Below are 23,108 nucleotides of genomic sequence, written 5' to 3'. Positions count from 1 at the left end.
TGAGCAACAGAACTGGGGCTTATATAGCTTCAGAAGAAGTTAGTAATTGGAGACAGCTGCGTCCTGATGAGGGGGGGGCGGGGTCAGCTCTCCAAACAATCAATGTTGATTGACCAATCAGCTGCTCGTTGAGAACTTCAGGAATCCATCTCCTGAAATACATACATGATAATACACAAACCACAACAGAAACTGGGGAACGTAACATCTATCAACAATGACAAGCCACCAGGGTCTGACAACTTGAATGGAAAATTACTGAGGATAATAGCGGACGATATTGACACTCCTATTTGCCATATCTTCAATCTAAGCCTACTAGAAGATGTGCCCGTAGGCCTGGAGGGAAGCAAAAGTCATTCCGCTACCTAAGAATAGTAAAGCCCCCTTTACTGGCTTAAATAGCCGACCAATCAGCCTATTACCAACCCTTAGTAAACTTTTGTAAAAAATGGTGTTTGACCAGATACATTGCTATTTTACAGTAAACAAATTGACAATTGGGAGCTGTTTTGTTAGACTTCAGTGTGGCTTTTGACTTTATCGATCATAGTCTGCTGCTGGAAAAGACGTATGTGTTATGGCTTTACACCCTCAGCTATATTGTGGATAAAGAGTTACCTGTCTAATAGAACACAGAGGGTGTTCTTTAATGGAAGCCTCTCCAACATAATCCAGGTAGAATCAGGAATTCCCCAGGGCAGCTGTCTAGGCCCCTTACTTTTTTCAATCTTCACTAAAGACACTGTAAAGCCAGTGTGACTATGTATGCTGATGACTCAACACTATACACGTCAGCTACTACAGTGATTGAAAATAACTGCAACACTTAACAAAGAGCTGCAGTTAGTTTCAGTGTAGGTGGCTAGGAATAAGTTAGTCTTACAATTTTCTTAAACTAACAGCATTGTATTTGATACAAGTCATTCACTAGACCCTAAACCTCAACTAAATCTTGTAATAAATAATGTGGAAATTGAGCAAGTTGAGGTTACTAAACTGCTTGGAGTAGTACAACAGTAGCTAAGACGGGGAGAAGTCTGTCCATAATAAAGCTCTAGTCTACCTTCTTAACAGCACTATAGACATGGCAGTTCCTACAGGCCCTAGTATTGTCGCACCTGGACTACTGTTCAATCGTGTGGTCACGTGCCACAAAAAGGACTTAGGAAAATTGCAATTGGCTCAGAACAGGGCAGCACGGCTGGTCCTTGGATGTACACAGAGAGCTAATATTAATAATATGCATGTCAGTCTCTCCTAGCTCAAAATGGAGGAGAGACTGACTTCATCACTACTTGTATTTATGAGAGGTATTGACATGTTGAATGCACCGAGCTGTCTGTTTGAATTACTGGCGCACAGCTCGGACACCCATGCATACCCCACAAGACATACCACCAGAGGTTTCTACACAAAGTCCAGAACAGACTATGGGAGGCGCACAGTACTACATAGAGCCATGACTACATGGAACTCTATTCCACATCAAGTAATCAAGTAAAACAGATAAAAATACATCTTATAGAACAGCGGGGACTGTAACATACGCACTATATACAGGACTGCCGCTGACTGGATGTTTTTTGTTTGCCGCACCATTCTCAGGAAACCCTAGACACTGTTGTGCATGAAAAGCACATTACATTTTTGTGAATGGCGTTGTTTACCTAATACACTATCCGGTGAGGATATATTGCGTCACCATCAATGAAATATTATTTATTTGCTATGAACGTCATAAAAACAGACTTATTTGGAAATTGTGGAACATTATGCAACATTGTGGGAATGTTTTGTGCAACCTTAGTGAATATTTAAAAAATATTCTTGCAACGTTAGGGGAATGTCCTTGCCAACCTACCTTGAACATTGTATGAATATAAACACTTTCCAACAACCTAATTAAATGTCCTGGGGACTTTTTTTTTAAGAACTCAGAAAGGCTGTTCTATCAACATTCTTGCAACATCAAAGGAAATTGTTGTGCACCCTGATACAAACGTAATCTTAATGGCAACACAACTGGACAGTATTAGTGTTTTGGGAACCTACCTCTTGTTATATCCCCACAATGTTAGAGAACCTTTAAAAGAACAGAAGAAATGTGTTCTGGGAACATTCTTGTAACATCAGGTGAATGTTTTAAACAAACATTGCATAATCATCAACAGGACTGGACAGTTATTGTGTTTTTTCAGTTTTTGCCACAACCTAAGAAATGTTCTGGGAACTTTCACAGAATCAATTTTGGTTTGCTGGGAAAACATTACTGGGAAAACATTACTGCTACATTGTGTTATTGCATTACTTTCAAACCTTTTAGGGGGGAATGTTCTGTGTTGGTCGTTACAGATTTTGTGCATAATGTTATGAGGATATTTTCCAAGGATATTTCATTCGGAGAAAAAAAAATTGTGAAAGAAATATTTTGTTATCAAAAACATTATTTTGGGATGTTATCCTAATGTTAGATAAACCCTAACTAGAACTTCATGGAATGTTAGCTAATGTTCTGGGAAAGTTGCCGGTTTGCTGGGTTGTTTATCATTGCCCCAATTTCTCTGTATCCCTCTCAGTCTCTCCTCACCTCCCTCCCTTTCAATCACTGTCCCTCTAATCCTCACCTGAGTTCATGAATCTAATTGCACCCAGAGTAATTTCATCCTGCATCCTGCCTCCCACCCACCTCCACCCCATCCATGATTACATAAACAACCCGGCTTAAGTCTAATTAACGGCATCACACTGGGAGTGCTGCCTGTGCCTTTGTCCCAAATGGCACCCTATCTCCTATATAGTGGACTACTTTTGATCATAGCCCTGTGGGAAATAGGGAATAGGGTGCCATTTGGGATGCATTATCTTTCTGCTGCTGCTTCCAGGAAGCCCTGTGGTCTGTGACTTCACGCTGACCCCTAGCTGTGTTTGTGTACAACAGGTGTGTTTGTGTACGTCAGGTATTCTTGGTAGGACAACGGTAGCAAATATATACTGAACAAAAATATAAATGCAACATGTAAGGTGTTCATCCCAGAAATATTCCATATGCACAAAAATCTTATTTCTCTCAAATTTTGTGCACAAATTTGATTACAGGCTGTAGGGTGGCATACAATTGGTCCAGCGTCGTCCAGGTTTGGCCAGGCATAGGCCATCATTGTAAATAAGAATTTGTTCTTAACTTACTTGCCTAGTTAAAGGTTAACCTCTATGGGCTAGGCGGGACGAATTCGTCCCACCTACGTAACAGCCAGTTGAAGCCTGTGGCGCGATTTTCAAATACCTTAAAAATCGTATTACTTCAATTTCTCAAACATATGACTATTTTACAGCTATTTAAAGACAAGACTCTCGTTAATCTAACCACACTGTCCGATTTCAAAAAGGCTTTACAACGAAAGCAAAACATTAGATTATGTCAGCAGAGTACCAAGCCAGAAATAATCAGACACCCATTTTTCAAGCTAGCATATAATGTCACAAAAACCCAGAAGACAGCTAAATGCAGCACTAACCTTTGATGATCTTCATCAGATGACACACCTAGGACATTATGTTATACAATACATGCATGTTTTGTTCAATCAAGTTCATATTTATATCAAAAAACAGCTTTTTACATTAGCATGTGACGTTCAGAACTAGCATACCCCCGCAAACTTCCGGCGAATTTACTAACAATTTACTAAATTACTCACGATAAACGTTCACAAAAAGCATAACAATTATTTTAAGAATTATAGATACATTACTCCTCTATGCACTCGATATGTCCGATTTTAAAATAGCTTTTCAGTGAAAGCACATTTTGCAATATTCTAAGTACATAGCCCGGCATCACAGGGCTAGCTATTTAGACACCCAGCAGGTTTAGCACTCACCAATATCAGATTTACTATAAGAAAAATGGTCTTACCTTTCCTGTTCTTCATCAGAATGCACTCCCAGGACTTCTACTTGAATAACAAATGTAGGTTTGGTCCAAAATAATCCATAGTTATGTTCCAACAGCGACGTTTTGTTCGTGCGTCCCAGACACTATCCCAATGGTAAATAACGGTCGAGCGCACGGCGCATTTCGTGACAAAATATTTCTAAATATTTCATTACCGTACTTCGAAGCATGTCAACCGCTGTTTAAAATCAATTTTTATGCAATTTTTCTCGTAAAAAAGCGATAATATTCCGACCGGGAATCTGCAATTAGATAAACAGCCGAAGGAAAATATATCACTGGGTCGAATCGGGCACGCGCCTAATTCCATTGTCCTCTGATGGGCCACTTGGCAAAGGCGATAATGTGTTTCAGCCTGAGGCTGCCTCGTCATCGTTCAGGTTTTTCCCGGGCTCTGAGAGCCTATTGGAGCCCTAGGAAATGTCACGTTACAGCTAAGATCCTGACTCTTCAATAAACAGAAGCAAGAACAACAACACCTTGTCAGACAGGCCACTTCCTGCATGAAACCTTCTCAGGTTTTTGCCTGCCAAATGAGTTCTGTTATACTCACAGACACCATTCAAACAGTTTTAGAAACTTTAGGGTGTTTTCTATCCATATGTAATAAGTATATGCATATTCTAGTTACTGGGTAGGAGTGGTAACCAGATTAAATCGGGTATGTTTTTTATCCGGACGTGAAAATACTGCCCCCTATCCCAAACAGGTTAAATAAAAAAAATAATAATAATTACATCCCTGTTAGTGAGAATTGATCCTTTGTCAAGGTAATCCATCTACCTGACAAGTGTTGCATATCAAGAAACTGATTAAACAGCATGATCGTTACACAGGTACACCTTGTGCTGAGCACAATGAAAGGCCACTCTAAAATGTGCAGTTTTGTCACAAAACGCAATGCCAAAGATATCTCAAGTTTTGAGGGAGCATGCAATTGGCATGCTCACTAAAGGATAGTCCAACAGAGCTGTTGTGTCACGACTGATTTGGACCGGTGTAGAGGCGGAATCAGATGCAGGAGACAGAGGTGCTGGAGGTGAGTGTCTTTTAATGAACTGACACACACAAACGCCGAAAAGCACAGGGCGCTACACAAAGTTTGCCTGGGAGAAACACTTTCCCATAAAACACAAAAAATATATATTCCACGGCACAAAAGGCAAGGAGCGCAGCCCGGTAAATCCTTTGACAAAACTGTCGGAAATAAACAATCCCGCACAAAATCCCAACTGAAAACACACATTAAATAAGCCCCCACTAATGACAGACACAAAACAGGTGCGGAACAGACAGACAAAACTAAAAGACACAGAACAACGATCGGTGGCAGCTAATAGGCCGGCGACGACGACCGCCGAGCGCCGCCCGACCGAGGAGGGGCGCCACTTTCGTTGGATCCTGTGACATGTTGTTAATTTCTCTACGATAAGCCACCTCAAACAACGTTTTTGAGAATTTGGCAGTACGTCCAACCGGCCTCACAACCATAGACCATGTGTATGGCGTCGTGTGGGCGAGCGGTTTAATGATGTTAACATTGTGAACACAGTGCCCCATGTGGTGGCGGTGGGGTTATGGTATGGGCAGGCATAAGCTACGGACAAGGAACACAATATATCAAATCAAGTCAAACTTTATTTGTCACATGTGCCGAATACTGTGAAATATTTACTTACAAGACCTTAACCAACAGTGCAGTTCAAGAAGAGTTAAGAAAATATTTACCAAATAAACTAAAATTAAAAGTAACACTATAACATCATTTTTATTTAAATGCACAAAAAAATACTGTGAAGAAATCCTGAGGCCCGTTGTGAGGCCCATTTTTTTAAGGTATCTGTGACCAACAGATGCATATCTGTATTCCCAGTCATGTGAAATCCATCGATTAGGGCCTAATTCATTTATTTCAATTGATTGATTTCCTCATATGAACTGTAGCTCAGTAAAATCGTTGACATTTTTGCATGTTGCGTTTTATATTTTTGTTAAACATATATTATTGTTAACACAAACTTCCATTGTCCTACCAAGAGTCATTTCATCTACAGTTGGCTCGATTGTCAGTGCACCTTGGTTTGAAAACGACTTAGCCACAGCCCTTTATTTTTATCTTCGCATGGTCAGGTACTACCTGTGTCTCCAGCTGCGTAAGGACATCCTGGGGGGCCGTCTACCCTGCTCCTTTGTCACGCTGGCTCTTCTGGGTTCCTACGCACTGCAGTCAGAGCTGGGGGAGTACGACCCAGAGACACACGCACCAGACTACGCCAAGGACCTGAGGCTGGCCCCGGGACAAACCAAGGAGCTAGAGGAGAAAGTCATGGAGCTGCATAAAACATACAGGTCAGGAGGGGTTTTAACACACACACACACACACACACACACACACACACACACACACACACACACACACACACACACACACACACACACGTTCCCAGTATACTCAGCAGAATGCCCCCCCCCCCACACACACACACACTCACTGACTTAGAGACACATTTTCCCAGTATACTCAGCAGAATGCCCACACACACACACACTGACTTTTTAAAATTAAATGTCCCCCTTTATTTAACCAGGTAAGCTAGTTGAGAACAAGTTCTCATTTACGACTGCGACCTGGCCAAGATAAAGCAAAGCAGTGCAACACAAACAACAACACAGAGTTACATATGGAATAAACAAGCGTACAGTCAATAACACAATAGGGAAAAAAGAACGTCTATATACAGTGTGTGCAAATGGCATGAGGAAGTAAGGCAATAAATAGGCCATAGTTGCGAAGTAATTACAATTTAGCAAATTAACACTGGAGTGATAGATGAGCAGATGGTGATGTGCAAGTAGAAATACTGGTGTGCAAAAGAGCAGAAAAGTAAATAAAAACAATATGGGGATGAGGTAGGTAGATTGGGTGGGCTATTTACAGATGGGCTATGTACAGCTGCAGTGATCGGTTAGCTGCTCAGATAGCTGATGTTTAAAGTTAGTGAGGGGAAATATAAGTCTCCAGCTTCAGCGATTTTTGCAATTCGTTCCAGTCATTGGCAGCAGAGAACTGGAAGGAAAGGCGGCCAAAGGAGGTGTTGGCTTTGGGAATGACCTGTGACATATACCTGCTGGAGCGCGTGCTACGGGAGGGTGTTGTTATTGTGACCAGTGAGCTGAGATAAGGCTGAGCTTTACCTAGCATAGACTTATAGATTACCTGTAGCCAGTGGGTCTGGCGACGAATATGTAGCGAGGGCCAGCCGACTAGAGCATACAGGTCGCAGTGGTGGGTAGTATAAGGGGCTTTGGTGACAAAACGGATGACACTGTGATAGACTGCATCCAGTTTGCTGAGTAGATTATTGGAAGCTATTTTGTAAATGACATCGCCAAAGTCGAGGATCGGTAGGATAGTCAGTTTTACGAGGGTATGTTTGGCGGCGTGAGTAAAGGAGGCTTTGTTGCGAAATAGGAAGCCGATTCTAGATTTAATTTTGAATTGGAGATGTTTAATATGAGTCTGGAAGGAGAGTTTACAGTCTAGCCAGACACCTAGGTATTTGTAGTTGTCCACATATTCTAAGTCAGAACCGTCCAGAGTAGTGATGCTAGTCGGGCGGGCGGGTGTGGACAGCGAACGGTTGAAGAGCATGCATTTGGTTTTACTAGCATTTAAGAGCAGCTGGAGGCCATGGAAGGAGTATTGTATGGCATTGAAGCTCCTTTGGAGGTTAGTTAACACAGTGTCCAAAGAAGGGCCAGATGTAAATAGAATGGTGTCGTCTGTGTAGAGGTGGATCAGGGAATCACTCGCAGCAAGAGCGACATCGTTGATATATACAGAGAAATTGAACCCTGTGGCACCCCAATAGAGACTGCCAGAGGTTCGGACAACAGGCCCTCCGATTTCACACACTGAACTCTGTCTGAGAAGTAGTTGGTGAACCAGGCGAGGCAGTCATTTGAGAAACCAAGGCTGTTGAGTCTGCCAATAAGAATTCGGTGATTGACAGAGTCGAAAGCCTTGGCCAGGTCGATGAAGATGGCTGCACAGTACTGTCTTTTATCGATGGCGGTTATGATATCGTTTAGTACCTTGAGCGTGGCTGAGGTGCACCCGTGACCAGCTTGAAAACCGGATTGCTCAGCGGAGAAGGTACGGTGGGATTCGAAATGGTCAATGATCTGTTTATTAACCTCTCTAGGGCCAGTGGGACGATTTCGTCCCACCTATGTAACAGCCAGTGGAATCCCGTGGCGCGTTATTCACATACCTTAGAAATGCTATTACTTCAATTTCTCAAACATATGACTATTTTACACCATTTTAAAGACAAGACTCTCGTTAATCTAACCACACTGTCCGATTTCAAAAAGGCTTTACAACGAAAGCAAAACATTAGATTATGTCAGCAGAGTACCCAGCCAGAAATAATCAGACACCCATTTTTCAAGCTAGCATATAATGTCACATAAACCCAAACCACAGCTAAATGCAGCACTAACCTTTGATGATCTTCATCAGATGACAATCCTAGGACATTATGTTATACAATACATGCATGTTTTGTTCAATCAAGTTCATATTTATTTCAAAATCCAGCCTTTTACATTAGCATGTGACGTTCAGAACTAGCATACCCCCCGCAAACTTCCGGTGAATTTACTAAATTACTCACGATAAACGTTCACAAAAAACATAACAATTATTTTAAGAATTATAGATACAGAACTCCTCTATGCACTCGCTATGTCCGATTTTAAAATAGCTTTTCGGTGAAAGCACATTTTGCAATATTCTAAGTAGATAGTCCGGCATCACAGGGCTAGCTATTTAGACACCCACCAAGTTTAGCCCTCACCAAAGTCAGATTTACTATAAGAACATTTTTATTACCTTTGCTGTTCTTCGCCAGAATGCACTCCCAGGACTTCTACTTCAATAACAAATGTTGGTTTGGTTCAAAATAATCCATAGTTATATCCAAATAGCGGTGTTTTGTTCATGCGTTCAAGACACTATCCGAAAGGGTAAAGAAGGGTGACGCGCCCGACGCGTTTCGTGACAAAAAAATCGAAATATTCCATTACCGTACTTCGAAGCATGTCAACCGCTGTTTAAAATCAATTTTTATGCAATTTTTCTCGTAAAAAAGCGATAATATTCCGACCGGGAAACCGTGTTTTAGTACAAAGAGAGAGAAAATAAAAACATGGGGTCGCCTCGTGCACGCGCCTCAGTCTCATTGTCCTCTGATAGACCACTTACCAAAGGCGCTAATGTTTTTCAGCCAGGGGCTGCAAAGACGTCATTCAGCTTTTTCCCGGGTTCTGAGAGCCTATGGGAGCCGTAGGAAGTGTCACGTTACAGCAAAGATCCTACGTTTTCAATAAAAAGAGTCAAGAAGCCCAAGGAATGGTCAGAGAGGGCACTTCCTGTACAGAATCTTCTCAGGTTTTTGCCTGCCATATGAGTTCTGTTATACTCACAGACACCATTCAAACAGTTTTAGAAACTTTAGGGTGTTTTCTATCCAAAGCCAATCATTATATGCATATTCATATTTCTGGGCAGTAGTAATAACCAGATTAAATCGGGTACGTTTTTTATCCGGCCGTGCAAATACTGCCCCCTACCCTCAACAGGTTAACTTGGCTTTCGAAGACTTTAGATAGGCAGGGCAGGATGGATATAGGTCTATAACAGTTTGGGTCTAGAGTGTCACCCCCTTTGAAGAGGGGAATGACCGCAGCAGCTTTCCAATCTTTAGGGATCTCGGACGATACGAAAGAGAGGTTGAACAGACTAGTAATAGGGGTTGCAACAATAGCGGTGGATAATTTTAGAAAGAGAGGGTCCAGATTGTCTAGCCCAGCTGATATGTACGGGTTCAGGTTTTGCAGCTCTTTCAGAACACCTGCTATCTGGATTTTTCGTGAAGGAGAAGCTGGGGAGGCTTGGGCAAGTAGCTGCGAGGGGTGCGGAGCTGTTGGCCGGGGTTGGGGTAGCCAGGTGGAAAGCATGGCATGGCCAGCCGTAGAGAAATGCTTATTGAAATTCTCGATTATTGTGGATTTATCTGTGGTGACAGTGCAGTGGGCAGCGTGGAGGAGGTGCTCTTATTCTCCATGGACTTTACAGTGTCCCAAAACTTTTTGGAGTTAGAGCTACAGGAAGCAAATTTCTGTTTGAAAAACTAGCCTTTGCTTTCCTGACTGACTGCGTGTATTGGTTCCTGACTTCCCTGAAAAGTTGCATATCGCGGGGACTATTCGATGCTAGTGCAGTCCGCCACAGGATGTTTTTGTGCTGGTCGAGGGCAGTCAGGTCTGGAGTGAACCAAGGGCTATATCTGTTCTTAGTTCTACATTTTTTTGAAAGGGGCATGCTTATTTAAGATGGCGAGGAAATTACTTTTAAAGAATGACCAGGCATCCTCGACTGACGGGATGAGGTCAATATCCTTCCAGGATACCCGGGCCAGGTCGATTAGAAAGGCCTGCTCGCAGAAGTGTTTTAGGGAGTGTTTGACAGTGATGAGGGGTGGTCGTTTGACCGCGGACCCATAGCGGATGCGGGCAATGAGGCAGTGATCGCTGAGATCCTGATTGAAAACAGCAGAGGTGTATTTGGAGGGCAAGTTGGCCAGGAAAATATCTATGAGGGTGCCCATGTTTACGGATTTAGGGTTGTACCAGGTGGGTTCCTTAATAATTTGTGTGAGATTGAGGGCATCTAGCTTAGATTGTAGGACTGCCGGGGTGTTAAGCATACCCCAGTTTAGGTCACCTAACAGAACAAACTCTGAAGATAGATGGGGGGCAATCAATTCACATATGGTGTCCAGGGCACAGTTGGGAGCTGAGGGGGATTTATAACAGGCGGCAACAGTGAGAGACTTATTTCTAGAGAGATTAATTTATAAAATTAGAAGCTTGAACTGTTTGGGCATAGATCTGAAAAGTATGACAGAACTTTGCAGGCTATCTCTGGAGACGATTGCAACTCCTCCCCCTTTGGCAGTTCTATTTTGACGGAAAATGTTGTAGTTGGGGATGGAAATCTCAGAATTTTTGATGGCCTTCCTAAGCCAGGATTCAGACACGGCAAGGACATCAGGGTTGGCGGAGTGAGCTAAAGCAGTGAGTAAATCAAACTTAGGGAGGAGGCTTCTGATGTTAACATGCATGAAACCAAGGCTTTTTCGGTTACAGAAGTCAACAAATGAGAGTGCCTGGGGACACGCAGGGCCTGGGTTAACCTCCACATCACCCGAGGAACAGAGGAGGAGTAGGATGAGGGTACGGCTAAAGGCTATCAAAACTGGTCGTCTAGTGCATTGGGGACAGAGAATAAAAGGAGCAGATTTGTGGGCGTGGTAGAATAGATTCAGGGCATAATGTACAGACGGGTATGGTGGGGTGTGGGTACAGTGGAGGTAAACCCAGGCACCGAGTGATGATAAGAGAGGTTGCATCTCTGGACGGGCTAGTTATGCTGGGTGAGGTCACCGCATGTGTGGGAGGTGGGACAAAGGAGGTATCTGAGGCATGTTGAGTGGGACTAGGGGGTCCACAGTAAACTAAATCAATGATAACTATCCTAAACAACAGTGTACACGGCATATTGACATTAGAGAGAGACATAAAGCGAGGCATAAAGCAATCACAGGTGTTGATTGGGAGAGCTGGCTTAGACAACAACTGGTAAGACAACAGCAGCTAATCAGCTAAGACAACAACAACAGGTAAAATGGTGATGAATGGGCAGAGAGGGTCAGTTAACTACACACAGGGCCTGAGTTCGAGGCTGGGGCCAACAGATAAACAAAAAATAAACAAAATGGAGTACCGTGATTAATGAACAGTCCAGCAGGCATCAGCTATGTAGCCAAGTGATCATAGGGTCCAGTGAACAGCAATATATGGAACAGGGAAGCCACGGGGTAGTCGTTACTACGCTAGCACGCGGGAGATACGTTGTTTAAAGTTAGCAGGCCGGGGTAAGTAGAAGCATCTGCTCCGACGTCCGGCAAAGGGCGGTTGAGGGCACAGCAGATGGAGTTACGTCGGCGGACCAGTCGTGGTGGTATGGCGGGGCGCCGTGTCGACAAAGGGTCCGGGCCAGATGGCGAAATAGGAATTGTAGTTGTAGTAATTTTGTTTGCTAGCCGGGAGCTGCTCCTGGCCCGCGGCTAACTGGTGCTAGCTTCGGGGCAGGGGAATTAGCCACCATAACCACTCGGTAGCAGCTAGCTAGCAGCGATGATCCGATGCAAAGGTCCAGAGCTTATGTCAAGGATCCGGTGGAGTAGTGGATTCTAGCCGTGTTGGGGTAGAGTCCGGGAGGCATCGGCTGAGTAGCCGAGTGATCACAGAGTAGGCTGGGAGGTGGGCCTGGCTCAGGGCTAGCTTCGGGGCTGGGTCACTCGGTGGCAGCTTGCTAGCTGTGAGACAAATGTTCCCAGTATACTCAGCAGAATGTCCACATACACATACACACACACACACACACACACACTTAGAGACAAATGTTCCCAGTATACTCAGCAGAATGCCCACACACATGACCTTCAGATTAGGAGGGAGGGGGTTGTACTGGATGCATAGGGTCACCTGTGTACACTGTTATGTAAATCAGTGTTATGTAAATCAGTCTTATGTAAATCATTGTCACAGCAGGAATGTGCTACTCATAATGAATCTGTAAAGCCAGAGTCATGCTACTGTATGATAACACGTTGCTTCTTTGCTAATATGGTATCTGTTCTGTCTACAGGTCGATGAGTCCAGCACAGGCAGACATGGCCTTTCTGGAGAACGCCAAGAAACTAGCCATGTACGGAGTGGACCTTCACCAGGCCAAGGTAATGTAGAGTCATAACCCAGGCCAAGGTAATGTAGAGTCATAACCCAGGCCAAGGTAACGTAGAGTTACAACCCAGGCCAAGGTAACGTGGAGTCACAACCCAGGCCAAGGTAACGTGGAGTCACAACCCAGGCCAAGGTAACATGGAGTCACAACCCAGGCCAAGGTAACATGGAGTCACAACCCAGGCCAAGGTAACATGGAGTCACAACCCAGGCCAAGGTAATGTAGAGTCACAACCCAGGCCAAGGTAACGTAGAGTCACAACCCAGTCCAAGGTAACGTAGAGTCACAACCCAGGCCAAGGTAACATAGAGTCACAACCCAGGCCAAGGTAACGTAGAGTCACAACCCAGGCCAACCCAGGCCAAGGTAACATACTGTAGGACCACAACCCCAACCTGCATAGCATTACTCATTCAACACAGAAAGTGACAGGCTCCATGTGGAGACTAGCTGGATAAAAAGTCAAAAGGAAGATGCTGCGTATTAACATCACGTTGTTGTTGATGTTGTGAATATAAGTAGGTTCTAACTTGTTTTTAAATGTCAACCTGCAACCGCTATATTCTACTATATTCTACTATATTCCACTATATTCTACTATATTCTACTATATTCCACTATATTCCACTATATTCTACTATATTCCACTATATTCTACTATATTCCACTATATTCCACTATATTGTACTATATTCTACTATATTCTACTATATTCTACTATATTCCACTATATTCTACTATATTCTACTATATTCCACTATATTCTACTATATTCCACTATATTCTACTATATTCCACTATATTCTACTATATTCTACTATATTCCACTATATTCTACTATATTCCACTATATTCTACTATATTCTACTATATTCCACTATATTCCACTATATTCTACTATATTCCACTATATTCTACTACATTCCACTATATTCTACCTCCATGGATGATGACGCGTTGGTAGGAGTGCAGGTGTTTCAGCCCAGATTGTCCCTCAGTGTCCCCCTGTCTGTCCACTGGAGGCCAGTTATATCACATCTGTCCTATTAACCACCGAGCAGAGAAGGCTTGATGATGATGATGATGACGATGAAGATATGGTCTGCGTCCCAAATGGCACCCTATTCACATCATAGTACAGTACTTTTCACCAGGGCTCCTCAAAAGTTGTGCACTGTATAGGGAATAGGGTGCCATTTGGGATGCAGATATGGTATTTAACATGGTTATAGCACCCACCCACCTACCTCCTTGCCTGCTGCAGTGTAACCTACGTCAGCTGTGAAGTCAGTGTTTGTGTCTGTTCCAAAAAAAAGGGAGAAACGCGTGCCTCTGTCAGAGCACAGATTTAGTAGCAGAAATGAGGTCAATCTGTTTGCATCAAAACCGGGGATTTAAAATAAAATATGGAAGTAATTATGCTGAAAGGGAAATGGATGCTGCCTCCTGGTGGATGGATGTTGTCATTGCATTAACACGCAGGCCAAGTCAATGGTATAATGTCAGCAATCATGCAAATGGACATCTAGCTGTTGTATTCTCTGTTTTTGGGTGGTCTTTCTTTCTTACTCACTCACACACTCTTCCATCCTTTCTTTTTCTCTCTCAAATCTCTTTCACTTCCTCCCTCCCACCTTCTCCCTCCCTCTCTCCCTCCCCATCCCTCTCTCCAGGATCTAGATGGAGTGGATATTATGCTGGGTGTGTGCTCTGGAGGTTTGATGGTCTACAAGGACAAGCTGAGGATCAACCGGTTCCCCTGGCCCAAAGTCCTCAAGGTCTCCTACAAACGTAGCAGCTTCTTCATCAAGATACGCCCCTCAGAGGTCAAATCTATTTCTGTGTTTGGTTGTTTATTTGGTTGTCTTTTAGCCCACAAGAGGCCTGAACTCCCAGGAGTCAGTTAAACAGTACAGTAATCATAAGTAAAAGTTGAGTTACATGTCAAATCAATAGGTATAGTGGATCTAGTGCAGTGCTACCATCATTCATATGCTTTTGTTTCCAACAGTTGGAGCATTACGAAAGCGCCATTGGTTTCAAACTGCCAAACTACAAGGCCTCCAAGAAGCTGTGGAAAGTGTGTGTGGAGCATCACACCTTCTTCAGGTAACAGAACACATTGTTGAAGCTCCCCATGATAGGTTCTATCATTCTAACTTGTGAAGAACACCGCGTTATTATTTTATTGTATTAAATAGAGAAGGGTCATTACAGTAGTAATACATTATTAGTATGGTTATATAGTAGTTATATGTAGTTGAGTTAGTTACTCACAATGACTAATACTGTATGTGGTTGTTTTACCTACCTTAGTTGAATGCACTGCTAAACTGTTCATGTAGTTAGCTATATTTAAAAGCTAAATTGTGACCAATCGTCTCGATTTCGGGTCTTATGTCGCTACATTTGAAATGGTGTTTTTTACATTGGATAAAAGTAGAGACTCAGAGCTACAACATGGTTTATCATACACTACAGTTGAGAAACAATGGGAAAGACACTTTTTAGAAAATGTCCCTTGAATGTTTGGTACACCTACTGGAGAGCTCTTCTTTATCTCTGCCCATTCAGCATCGTTCGCACCCTCTAAAGCCTTAGCCCCACCAATCTCTTTAAGGATTCACATGGGTGCCACATGGGACGATGGCACACGGTCCCATGTGGCTCAGTTGGTAGAGCATGGTGTTTGCAACGCTATGGTTGTGGGTTCGATTCCCACAGGGGGACCAGTACTGGGAAGAAAAAAAAAATGTATGAAATGTATGAATTCTATGCATTCACTACTGTAAGTTGCTCTGGATAAGAGCATCTGCTAAATGACTAAAATGTAAATATTTAAATGAAGCCATGTACTAAACAACCAAAGATTTCAAGACTAAAGGTTGGTTTATACTATGGGTGTGTTTTTTTAAGTTTAATCTGGAGTGCCAGAGTGCGCTCTGGGCGTTCGTAAATGTATCAGTTATTCTGCGGCCTGAGTGCTCTGAAATCGGAGTAGATAGCCAAAGCGAATTTACCAGCTACGTCTATTAACAGTTGTCACAGTGACATCATGAACATTCTATTGAAATGGTTACTTGCATAGTGGAGTCTTTTGTTTAGACATGTCGCTAAATAGCTAGCTAAACAATGACCCATAATCCCAACTCCTAACATTACTACCCTGCATGAATCTGCAGGTAGCTAACCAACCAGGTTCAATGTTAATTAGCTAACATTAGGCTATAACTAGCAATGCAAATGGCTCTGAGATACGAATAATGTAGCTACACAGATCATACACGTAACGTTAGCTAGTGAGCCAGCAAGCTAACGTTAGCTAGCTAGATAACAGTACAATTTAACTTGAAATGGAAATGACTTTCTGACAAAATTTGAAACATGTAATATCTGAAAATGTAGCTAACTAGACTCTCTTACGCGTATACATGGATGGACGCTTCTCCCTCTTTGTCACGGATGCCATGGTTGCCCTTAGTTTGAAGATGCGGAGACAGGTGTTTTATACAACAGCCTTCTGTGTGTTCTCCTTTCGACTCTGTCTGCATATTTGCAATTAAACGGCAGAATTTTATATATTAGATTTAGATATTTATAGAAATGTTCCTCTGCCTCCTCTGTCCAGACTGACCTCTACTGAGGTGGCTACCACTCCCAGGAAGTTCCTAGCGCTGGGTTCTAAGTTCCGATACAGTGGGCGGACCCAGGCCCAGACCCGCCAGGCCAGCTCTATGATTGACAGGCCAGCCCCCCTGTTCCAACGCTCGGCCAGCAAGAGGAACTCACGCAGCCTGGATGAAGGTTTGTTGAATGGGACTGTGGGTGGGGGAGAGGTGTCTGTGGAGAGAGAGCGAGAGAGAGTCTGACTTGTCCTTGTTTAACTCCAGCCAGATGTTAGTCTCTGTGTTTACTCCAGCCCCTTCCAGAGAGGAAAGAAGAGGGTTTCTGGTTACCATATCAACCACTCACCTCTGTGGTAACATTACCTTGAATTCAACCACCCACCTCTGTAGTAACATTACCTTGAATTCAACCACCCACCGCTGTAGTAACATTACCTTGAATTCAACCACCCGCCTCTGTAGTAACATTACCTTGAATTCAACCACCCGCCTCTGTGGTAACATTACCTTGAATTCAACCACCCACCTCTGTGGTTACATTACCTTGAATTCAACCTCCCGCCTCTGTGGTAACATTACCTTCAGGTACAGTAACAGTACTGGCCCACTTCAGGGTTTATTACCTCTCTTCGCTGGCCTCTTTTCAACCTCTAACATGCTGACCAAACTGGCTCCACACGTGCATCCACGTGCGCCATCGTGCGCATGTTGATTTTGTCTATACCCACCAGATGTGATCAAGACACGCAGGTTAAAATACCAAAACTAACTGCGAACCAGCTATATTAATTTGGGGACAGGTGGAAACACATGAAACATTCATGGACATTTAGCTAGCTTGCTGTTGCTAGTTAATTTGTCCAGGGAGATAAACATTGGGTTGTTATTTTACCTGAAATGTACAAGGCCCTTTTTTTTGGCTGAATCTTTGTAGAATTCTGACCCATTTTGAATCACAAAAACGTGTGTTCTTTACTCTGACAATTCATCCACAGATTAAAAGGGGAAACCTTGTTCGTTTTCTTTGATTAATCTCTCCTCGTTTATTCTTCTGTGGATTTTATATGGTGGTTGGAAACCAACTTTAAGGTGCGTTACTGCCACCAACTGGACTGGAGTGTGGACCTCAGTTCATCTTTCAATCACCCACGTGGGTTAGTATGCTCATACAAAACACTAAGTAGATGGGAGCGGCGGGACTTGCAGTGCGTCAAGCATCTAAAATAGAACCAAGTTGTATTTTAGCGTCTGGCTACACAGACACCAGTTGATGCGCGAGCAGTTTGGATGAAATGATTGAATAACATGTATGTGTACATTTATTTTTGTAACTGTTGTGCACGCAACGCGGGCGGATTGTTTAGCATGTAAGAGGTACTAGTCCTCTTCTCCTTTCTCCTCCTCTCCTCCTCTCCGCATCTCCTCTTCTCCTTTCTCCTCTTCTCCACCTCTCCTCCCCTCCTCTCCTCCTCTCCTCCTTTCCCCTCCTCTCCTCCTCTCCTCCTCTCCTCTTCTCCTCTTCTCCTCTCCTCTTCTCCTCTCGTCTCCTTTCCCCTCCTCTTCTCCTCTCCTCTCCTCTTTTCCTCTTCTCCTCCTCTCCTCTTCTCCTTTCCCCTCCTCTCCTCCTCTCCTCTTCTCCTCTTCTCCTCTTCTCCTCCTCTCCTCTTCTCCTCTCCTCTCCTTTCCCCTCCTCTTCTCCTCTCCTCTCCTCTCCTTTCCCCTCCTCTCCTCCTCCTTTCCCCTCCTCTTCTCCTCCCCTCCTCTCCACCTCTCCTCTCCACCTCTCCTCCTCTCTTCCTCTCCTCTTCTCCTTTCCCCTCCTCTCGTCCTCTCGTCCTCTCCTCTCCTCATCTCAGCCTTCTCATCTGGGACACTCTCTCTCTCTTCGTTATTCAACTGCTCCCCATAACATCGGGTTTTATTTCTGCTGACAACATACAGCAGGCAGGGCACAAGCCAGTGATGACGTGTTACCACACAAAACAGCTTCAATGTCTTACTCCCTGTGGGCTCAGGCAGCCTCCACCTGCCACCTAACTGCTGCTGCTACCATTCTCACACCCAGGGCCCGGTTTCCCCATGTCGATGGAACTCAGGCTTACAACTGTATTAACGATCCATCTTTCCTACAACGGCCGAAGATGTAACATGCATTTCCCAAAACACCATGCAGAGAACATTTGCTAAGTGCATGGTTGGAGCATGTGTTGATACCTATAGGATTGAGAGAAAGGAAGCGTTGCTCTCGGGTCAGCTTTCTCCATTCAAATCTAACATTAACATTAGAATTATTCCACAATACTGACAAAGGATCAGGATGATAAAACAGGATGGTTCTGTTTTCATCCTGGAGCTGACCTCATACCTAACCTGAATAACTCTGAGGATGGTTCTGTTGTATCCTGGAGCTGACCTCATACCTAAACTGAATAACTCTGAGGACGGTTCTGTTTTCATCCTGGAGCTGACCTCATACCTAACCTGAATAACTCTGAGGACGGTTCTGTTGTATCCTGGAGCTGACCTCATACCTAACCTGAATAACTCTGAGGATGGTTCTGTTTTCATCCTGGAGCTGACCTCATACCTAACCTGAATAACTCTGAGGATGGTTCTGTTGTATCCTCGAGCTGACCTCATACCTAACCTGAATAACTCTGAGGACGGTTCTGTTTTCATCCTGGAGCTGACCTCGTACCTAACCTGAATAACTCTGAGGATGGTTCTGTTGTATCCTCGAGCTGACCTCATACCTAACCTGAATAACTCTGAGGACGGTTCTGTTTTCATCCTGGAGCTGACCTCGTACTTAACCTGAATAACTCTGAGGACGGTTCTGTTTTCATCCTGGAGCTGACCTCGTACCTAACCTGAATAACTCTGAGGACGGTTCTGTTTTCATCCTGGAGCTGACCTCATACCTAACCTGAATAACTCTGAGGACGGTTCTGTTGTATCACACAAGTATCACACAAGTGAAAGAGACATGGAGTGTCCTCCTCCACCACCAACACTGTGCCCTCCAATCCCCATCCTGTACCTTCCTCAGGTATCCAATCAGAGCTCAGTCAGGACCTTCAACCCCTGTCCCGCCTCAACCTCCCTGAATACTTCGGTTCCACCTTAATTGAGTACACAGCTATGAAATCTCCATAGACCAACACTGTAGAATGTAGAATGGCCTTACTGAAGAACTCAGTGACTTTTAACGGGTTACCGTCATAGGATGCCACCTTTCCAACAAGTCAGTTCCTAAAGTTTCTTCCCTGCTAGAGCTGCCTCGATCAACTGTAAGAGCTGTTATTGTGAAGTGGAAACGTCTAGGAGCAATAATGGCTCAGCCGCGAAGTGGTAGACCACACAAGTTCACAGAACGGGGACCGCCCAGTGCTGTCCTCAATTGCAAAACCCACGACCGAGTTTAAAACGATCTCCGGAAGCAACGTCAGCACAAGAACCGTTCGTCAGTAGCAGCTGCACACAATCTGGGTTTGGCGGATGCCAGTAGAACGCTACCTGCCCCCAATGCATACTGCCAACTGTAAAGTTTGGTGGAGGAGGAATAATGGTCTGGGGCTGTTTTTCATTAGTTCCAGTGAAGGGAAATCTTAACGCTACAGCATACAACGACATTCTAGAAGATTCTGTGCATCCAACTTTGTGGCAACAGTTTGGGGAAGGCCCTTTCCTGTTTCAGCATGACAATGCCCCCGTGCACAAACCGAGGTCCATACAGAAATGGTTTGTTGAGATCGGTGTGGAAGAACTTGACTTGCCTGCACAGAGCCCTGAACTCAACCCCATCGAACACCTTTGGGATGAATTGGAAGGCTGACTGTGATCCAGGCCTAATTGCCTAACATCAGTGCCCCCCCACCTTACTAATGCTCTTGTGGCTGAATGGAAGCAAGTCCCCTCAGCAGTGTTCCAACATCTAGTGGAAAGCCTTCCCATAAGAGTGGAGGCTGTTATAGCAGCAATGTTCCAACATTTAGTGGTATCCACATACCTTTGGCTATGTAGTGTAGGTTCACACAGAGAACTAACACTGCATCCCAAATGACACCCTATTCCCTATATTGTGCACTACTTTTAGTGCACTACATAGGGAATAGTGTTATTTAGGATGCAGACCCAGTGTTAGTGTTATCCCAGTGAGCTGAACACAGTGTGATGGCCAACCAGCACAGTGAGCTGAACACAGTGCGATGGCCAACCAGTCCAGTGAGCTGAACACAGTGTGATGGCCAACCAGTCCAGTGAGCTGAACACAGTGTGATGGCCAACCAGTCCAGTGAGCTGAACACAGTGTGATGGCCAACCAGTCCAGTGAGCTGAACACAGTGTGATGGCCAACCAGTCCAGTGAGCTGAACACAGTGTGATGGCCAACCAGTCCAGTGAGCTGAACACAGTGTGATGGCCAACCAGATTAGTGGAACTTGTTTATCTATTCTCCTGAACTGAGGACTAGTGGAACTTGTTTATCTATTCTCCTGAACTGAGGACTAGTGGAACTTGTTTATCTATTCTCCTGAACTGAGGACTAGTGGAACTTGTTTATCTATTCTCCTGAACTGAGGACTAGAGGAACTTGTTTATCTATTCTCCTGAACTGAGGACTAGAGGAGCTTGTTTATCTATTCTCCTGAACTGAGGACTAGAGGAACTTGTTTATCTATTCTCCTGAACTGAGGACTAGAGGAGCTTGTTTATCTATTCTCCTGAACTGAGGACTAGAGGAGCTTGTTTATCTATTCTCCTGAACTGAGGACTAGAGGAGCTTGTTTATCTATTCTCCTGAACTGAGGACTAGAGGAACTTGTTTATCTATTCTCCTGAACTGAGGACTAGAGGAGCTTGTTTATCTATTCTCCTGAACTGAGGACTAGAGGAGCCTGTTTATCTATTCTCCTGAACTGCATCTGAACTGTGAATTTCAGTACTTGCTCTGTCAGCTTTCGACTCTCAGCTCAATGTTGCCACCCACTGGTCTCTATAGCACAGTGCAGTAAACCCAGTTGTTATTCTGTCTTGTTCATGGCCTCAGCTGTTGCTTTTAGATCAGGAGCTTTTCAAGGACCGAAATACTTTTCTAGTCCCTAATCATCATTTTCCTAATCGTTAATCACAACCTTTTTACTTACATTTATGCCATTTTAGCAGACGCTCTTATCCAGAGAGACTTACAGGAGCTCAAGGGCACAGACAGATTTTTCTTCTACTCGGCTCGGTGATTCGAACCAACGACCTTTCGGTTACTAGCCCAACGCTATTAACTACTAGGCTACCTACCTGCATTACTGTAATAATTATTGCTCCTCCCGACACCTCCAGCAGCTGTTGACGTTCCTGCTGAGGTGGGGACGGTTGGGGGCAGGTCTCAGGGAGAGGAGGATATCAGGTTTGTTCTGCTGGATCACTCATCATGAGTCCTGACTCCTCAAGAGTTTTATTAGTTCGACAGCTGAACTGTTGTTATTTTATCTTTATTTAACCGGTAGTCATTGAGGAATGTCGTTGAGGTCAGGAGACTTCTTTCTCTATGGAGATCATAAAACGTCACATTAAAACTAAAACCTGAATGTGGTTGGTTGGCATGGTAGCTGTTTCATGATTGACAGCTGGTCTTCTTCCCAGTCACATCGTCTCCGGTTGAGCAACATCCCCGTCAGGTCAAGCGCGACGCTGTCACGGAGACAGAGAGAAGACATGGTGTCATAATAAAGAAGAACCAGGAGGAGACCCAGGAGGAGATCCAGGAAGGAGGAAGAGGAGACGAGTGTTTTGTGCTGATGAGGCACACTTCCTTAGAGTGGTGTGGAAGAGGGTGGAGCTGAGGCCACCGACCAGGAGAGTAAGATATGTGGTGGACCGAACCAAACTACAGTGGGTAGAGGTGGGGTGATGATTGGTTTTTGTTATTGGACAAGTGTGTCTATTTGACACCACCAGGTACTGAATGGTTTGGTCACGCTTTGTTTGCCACTGCTCCTCCTCCTAAAGGATGTCCAAAATTCCAGTCATTTTTTTCAAAATTCCAGTCATTTTTTTCAAAATTCCAGTCATTTTTTTCAAAATTCCAGTCATTTTTTTCAAAATTCCAGTCATTTTTTTCCAAAATTCCGGTACCATAATTTCCGGACTATAAGCCACAACTTTTTTTCCCACGCTTTGAACCTCGCGGCTTAAACAATGACGCGGCTAATATATGGATTTTTCCCGCTTTCAATTTTTTTTTCTCCAAAAAAACACATTCTGTGACGTGCTCAGTTTTTTGCCGGCATGAAGCTTTTCATTAGACCAATGAAATTGGTTAAGGTCAAACAACATTTTTGTTTACTGTTTAGATTAAATCGAGCGCTCTCAAACTTCCCATCATTCTGATTACGGTAGTCATTTTGTCACCCTCATCATGGCAAAGACACGGAGAAATGCATATGATGCAGCTTTCAAGTTGAAGGCGATTGATCTGGCTGTTGGAAAAGGAAATAGAGCTGCTGCACGGGAGCTTGGTCTTAATGAGTCGATGATAAGACGTTGGAAACAGCAGCGTGAGGAATTGACTCAGTACAAAAAGACAACTAAAGCTGCCTGCTAATTTTGTAATTTTTGTTACAAGCCGTGTTTCGTTAAAGCCTATTTATTTT

General features: G+C 43.9%; 1 protein-coding gene across 11 annotated transcripts in view; it reads left to right on the top strand.

The window, feature by feature from the left end:
• LOC106589039 (protein 4.1) overlaps nt 1-23,108 on the top strand; it is a 154,346-nt gene that overhangs the window by 82,229 nt on the left and 49,009 nt on the right. For all 11 annotated transcript variants that reach the window (XM_045709459.1, XM_045709469.1, XM_045709462.1 and 8 more), the window contains 5 exons: nt 6,089-6,307; nt 12,738-12,825; nt 14,507-14,659; nt 14,845-14,942; nt 16,462-16,637. In XM_045709459.1, coding sequence (XP_045565415.1) covers nt 6,089-6,307; nt 12,738-12,825; nt 14,507-14,659; nt 14,845-14,942; nt 16,462-16,637 — 734 coding nt within the window. The remainder of the gene's footprint in view (nt 1-6,088; nt 6,308-12,737; nt 12,826-14,506; nt 14,660-14,844; nt 14,943-16,461; nt 16,638-23,108) is intronic.

The sequence above is a fragment of the Salmo salar genome, chromosome ssa27, assembly GCF_905237065.1.
Source record: "Salmo salar chromosome ssa27, Ssal_v3.1, whole genome shotgun sequence".
NCBI classification, from domain to species: domain Eukaryota; kingdom Metazoa; phylum Chordata; class Actinopteri; order Salmoniformes; family Salmonidae; genus Salmo; species Salmo salar.
Note: the sequence above shows the minus strand (reverse complement) of the source record. Positions and strands in the feature narration are given on the sequence as shown.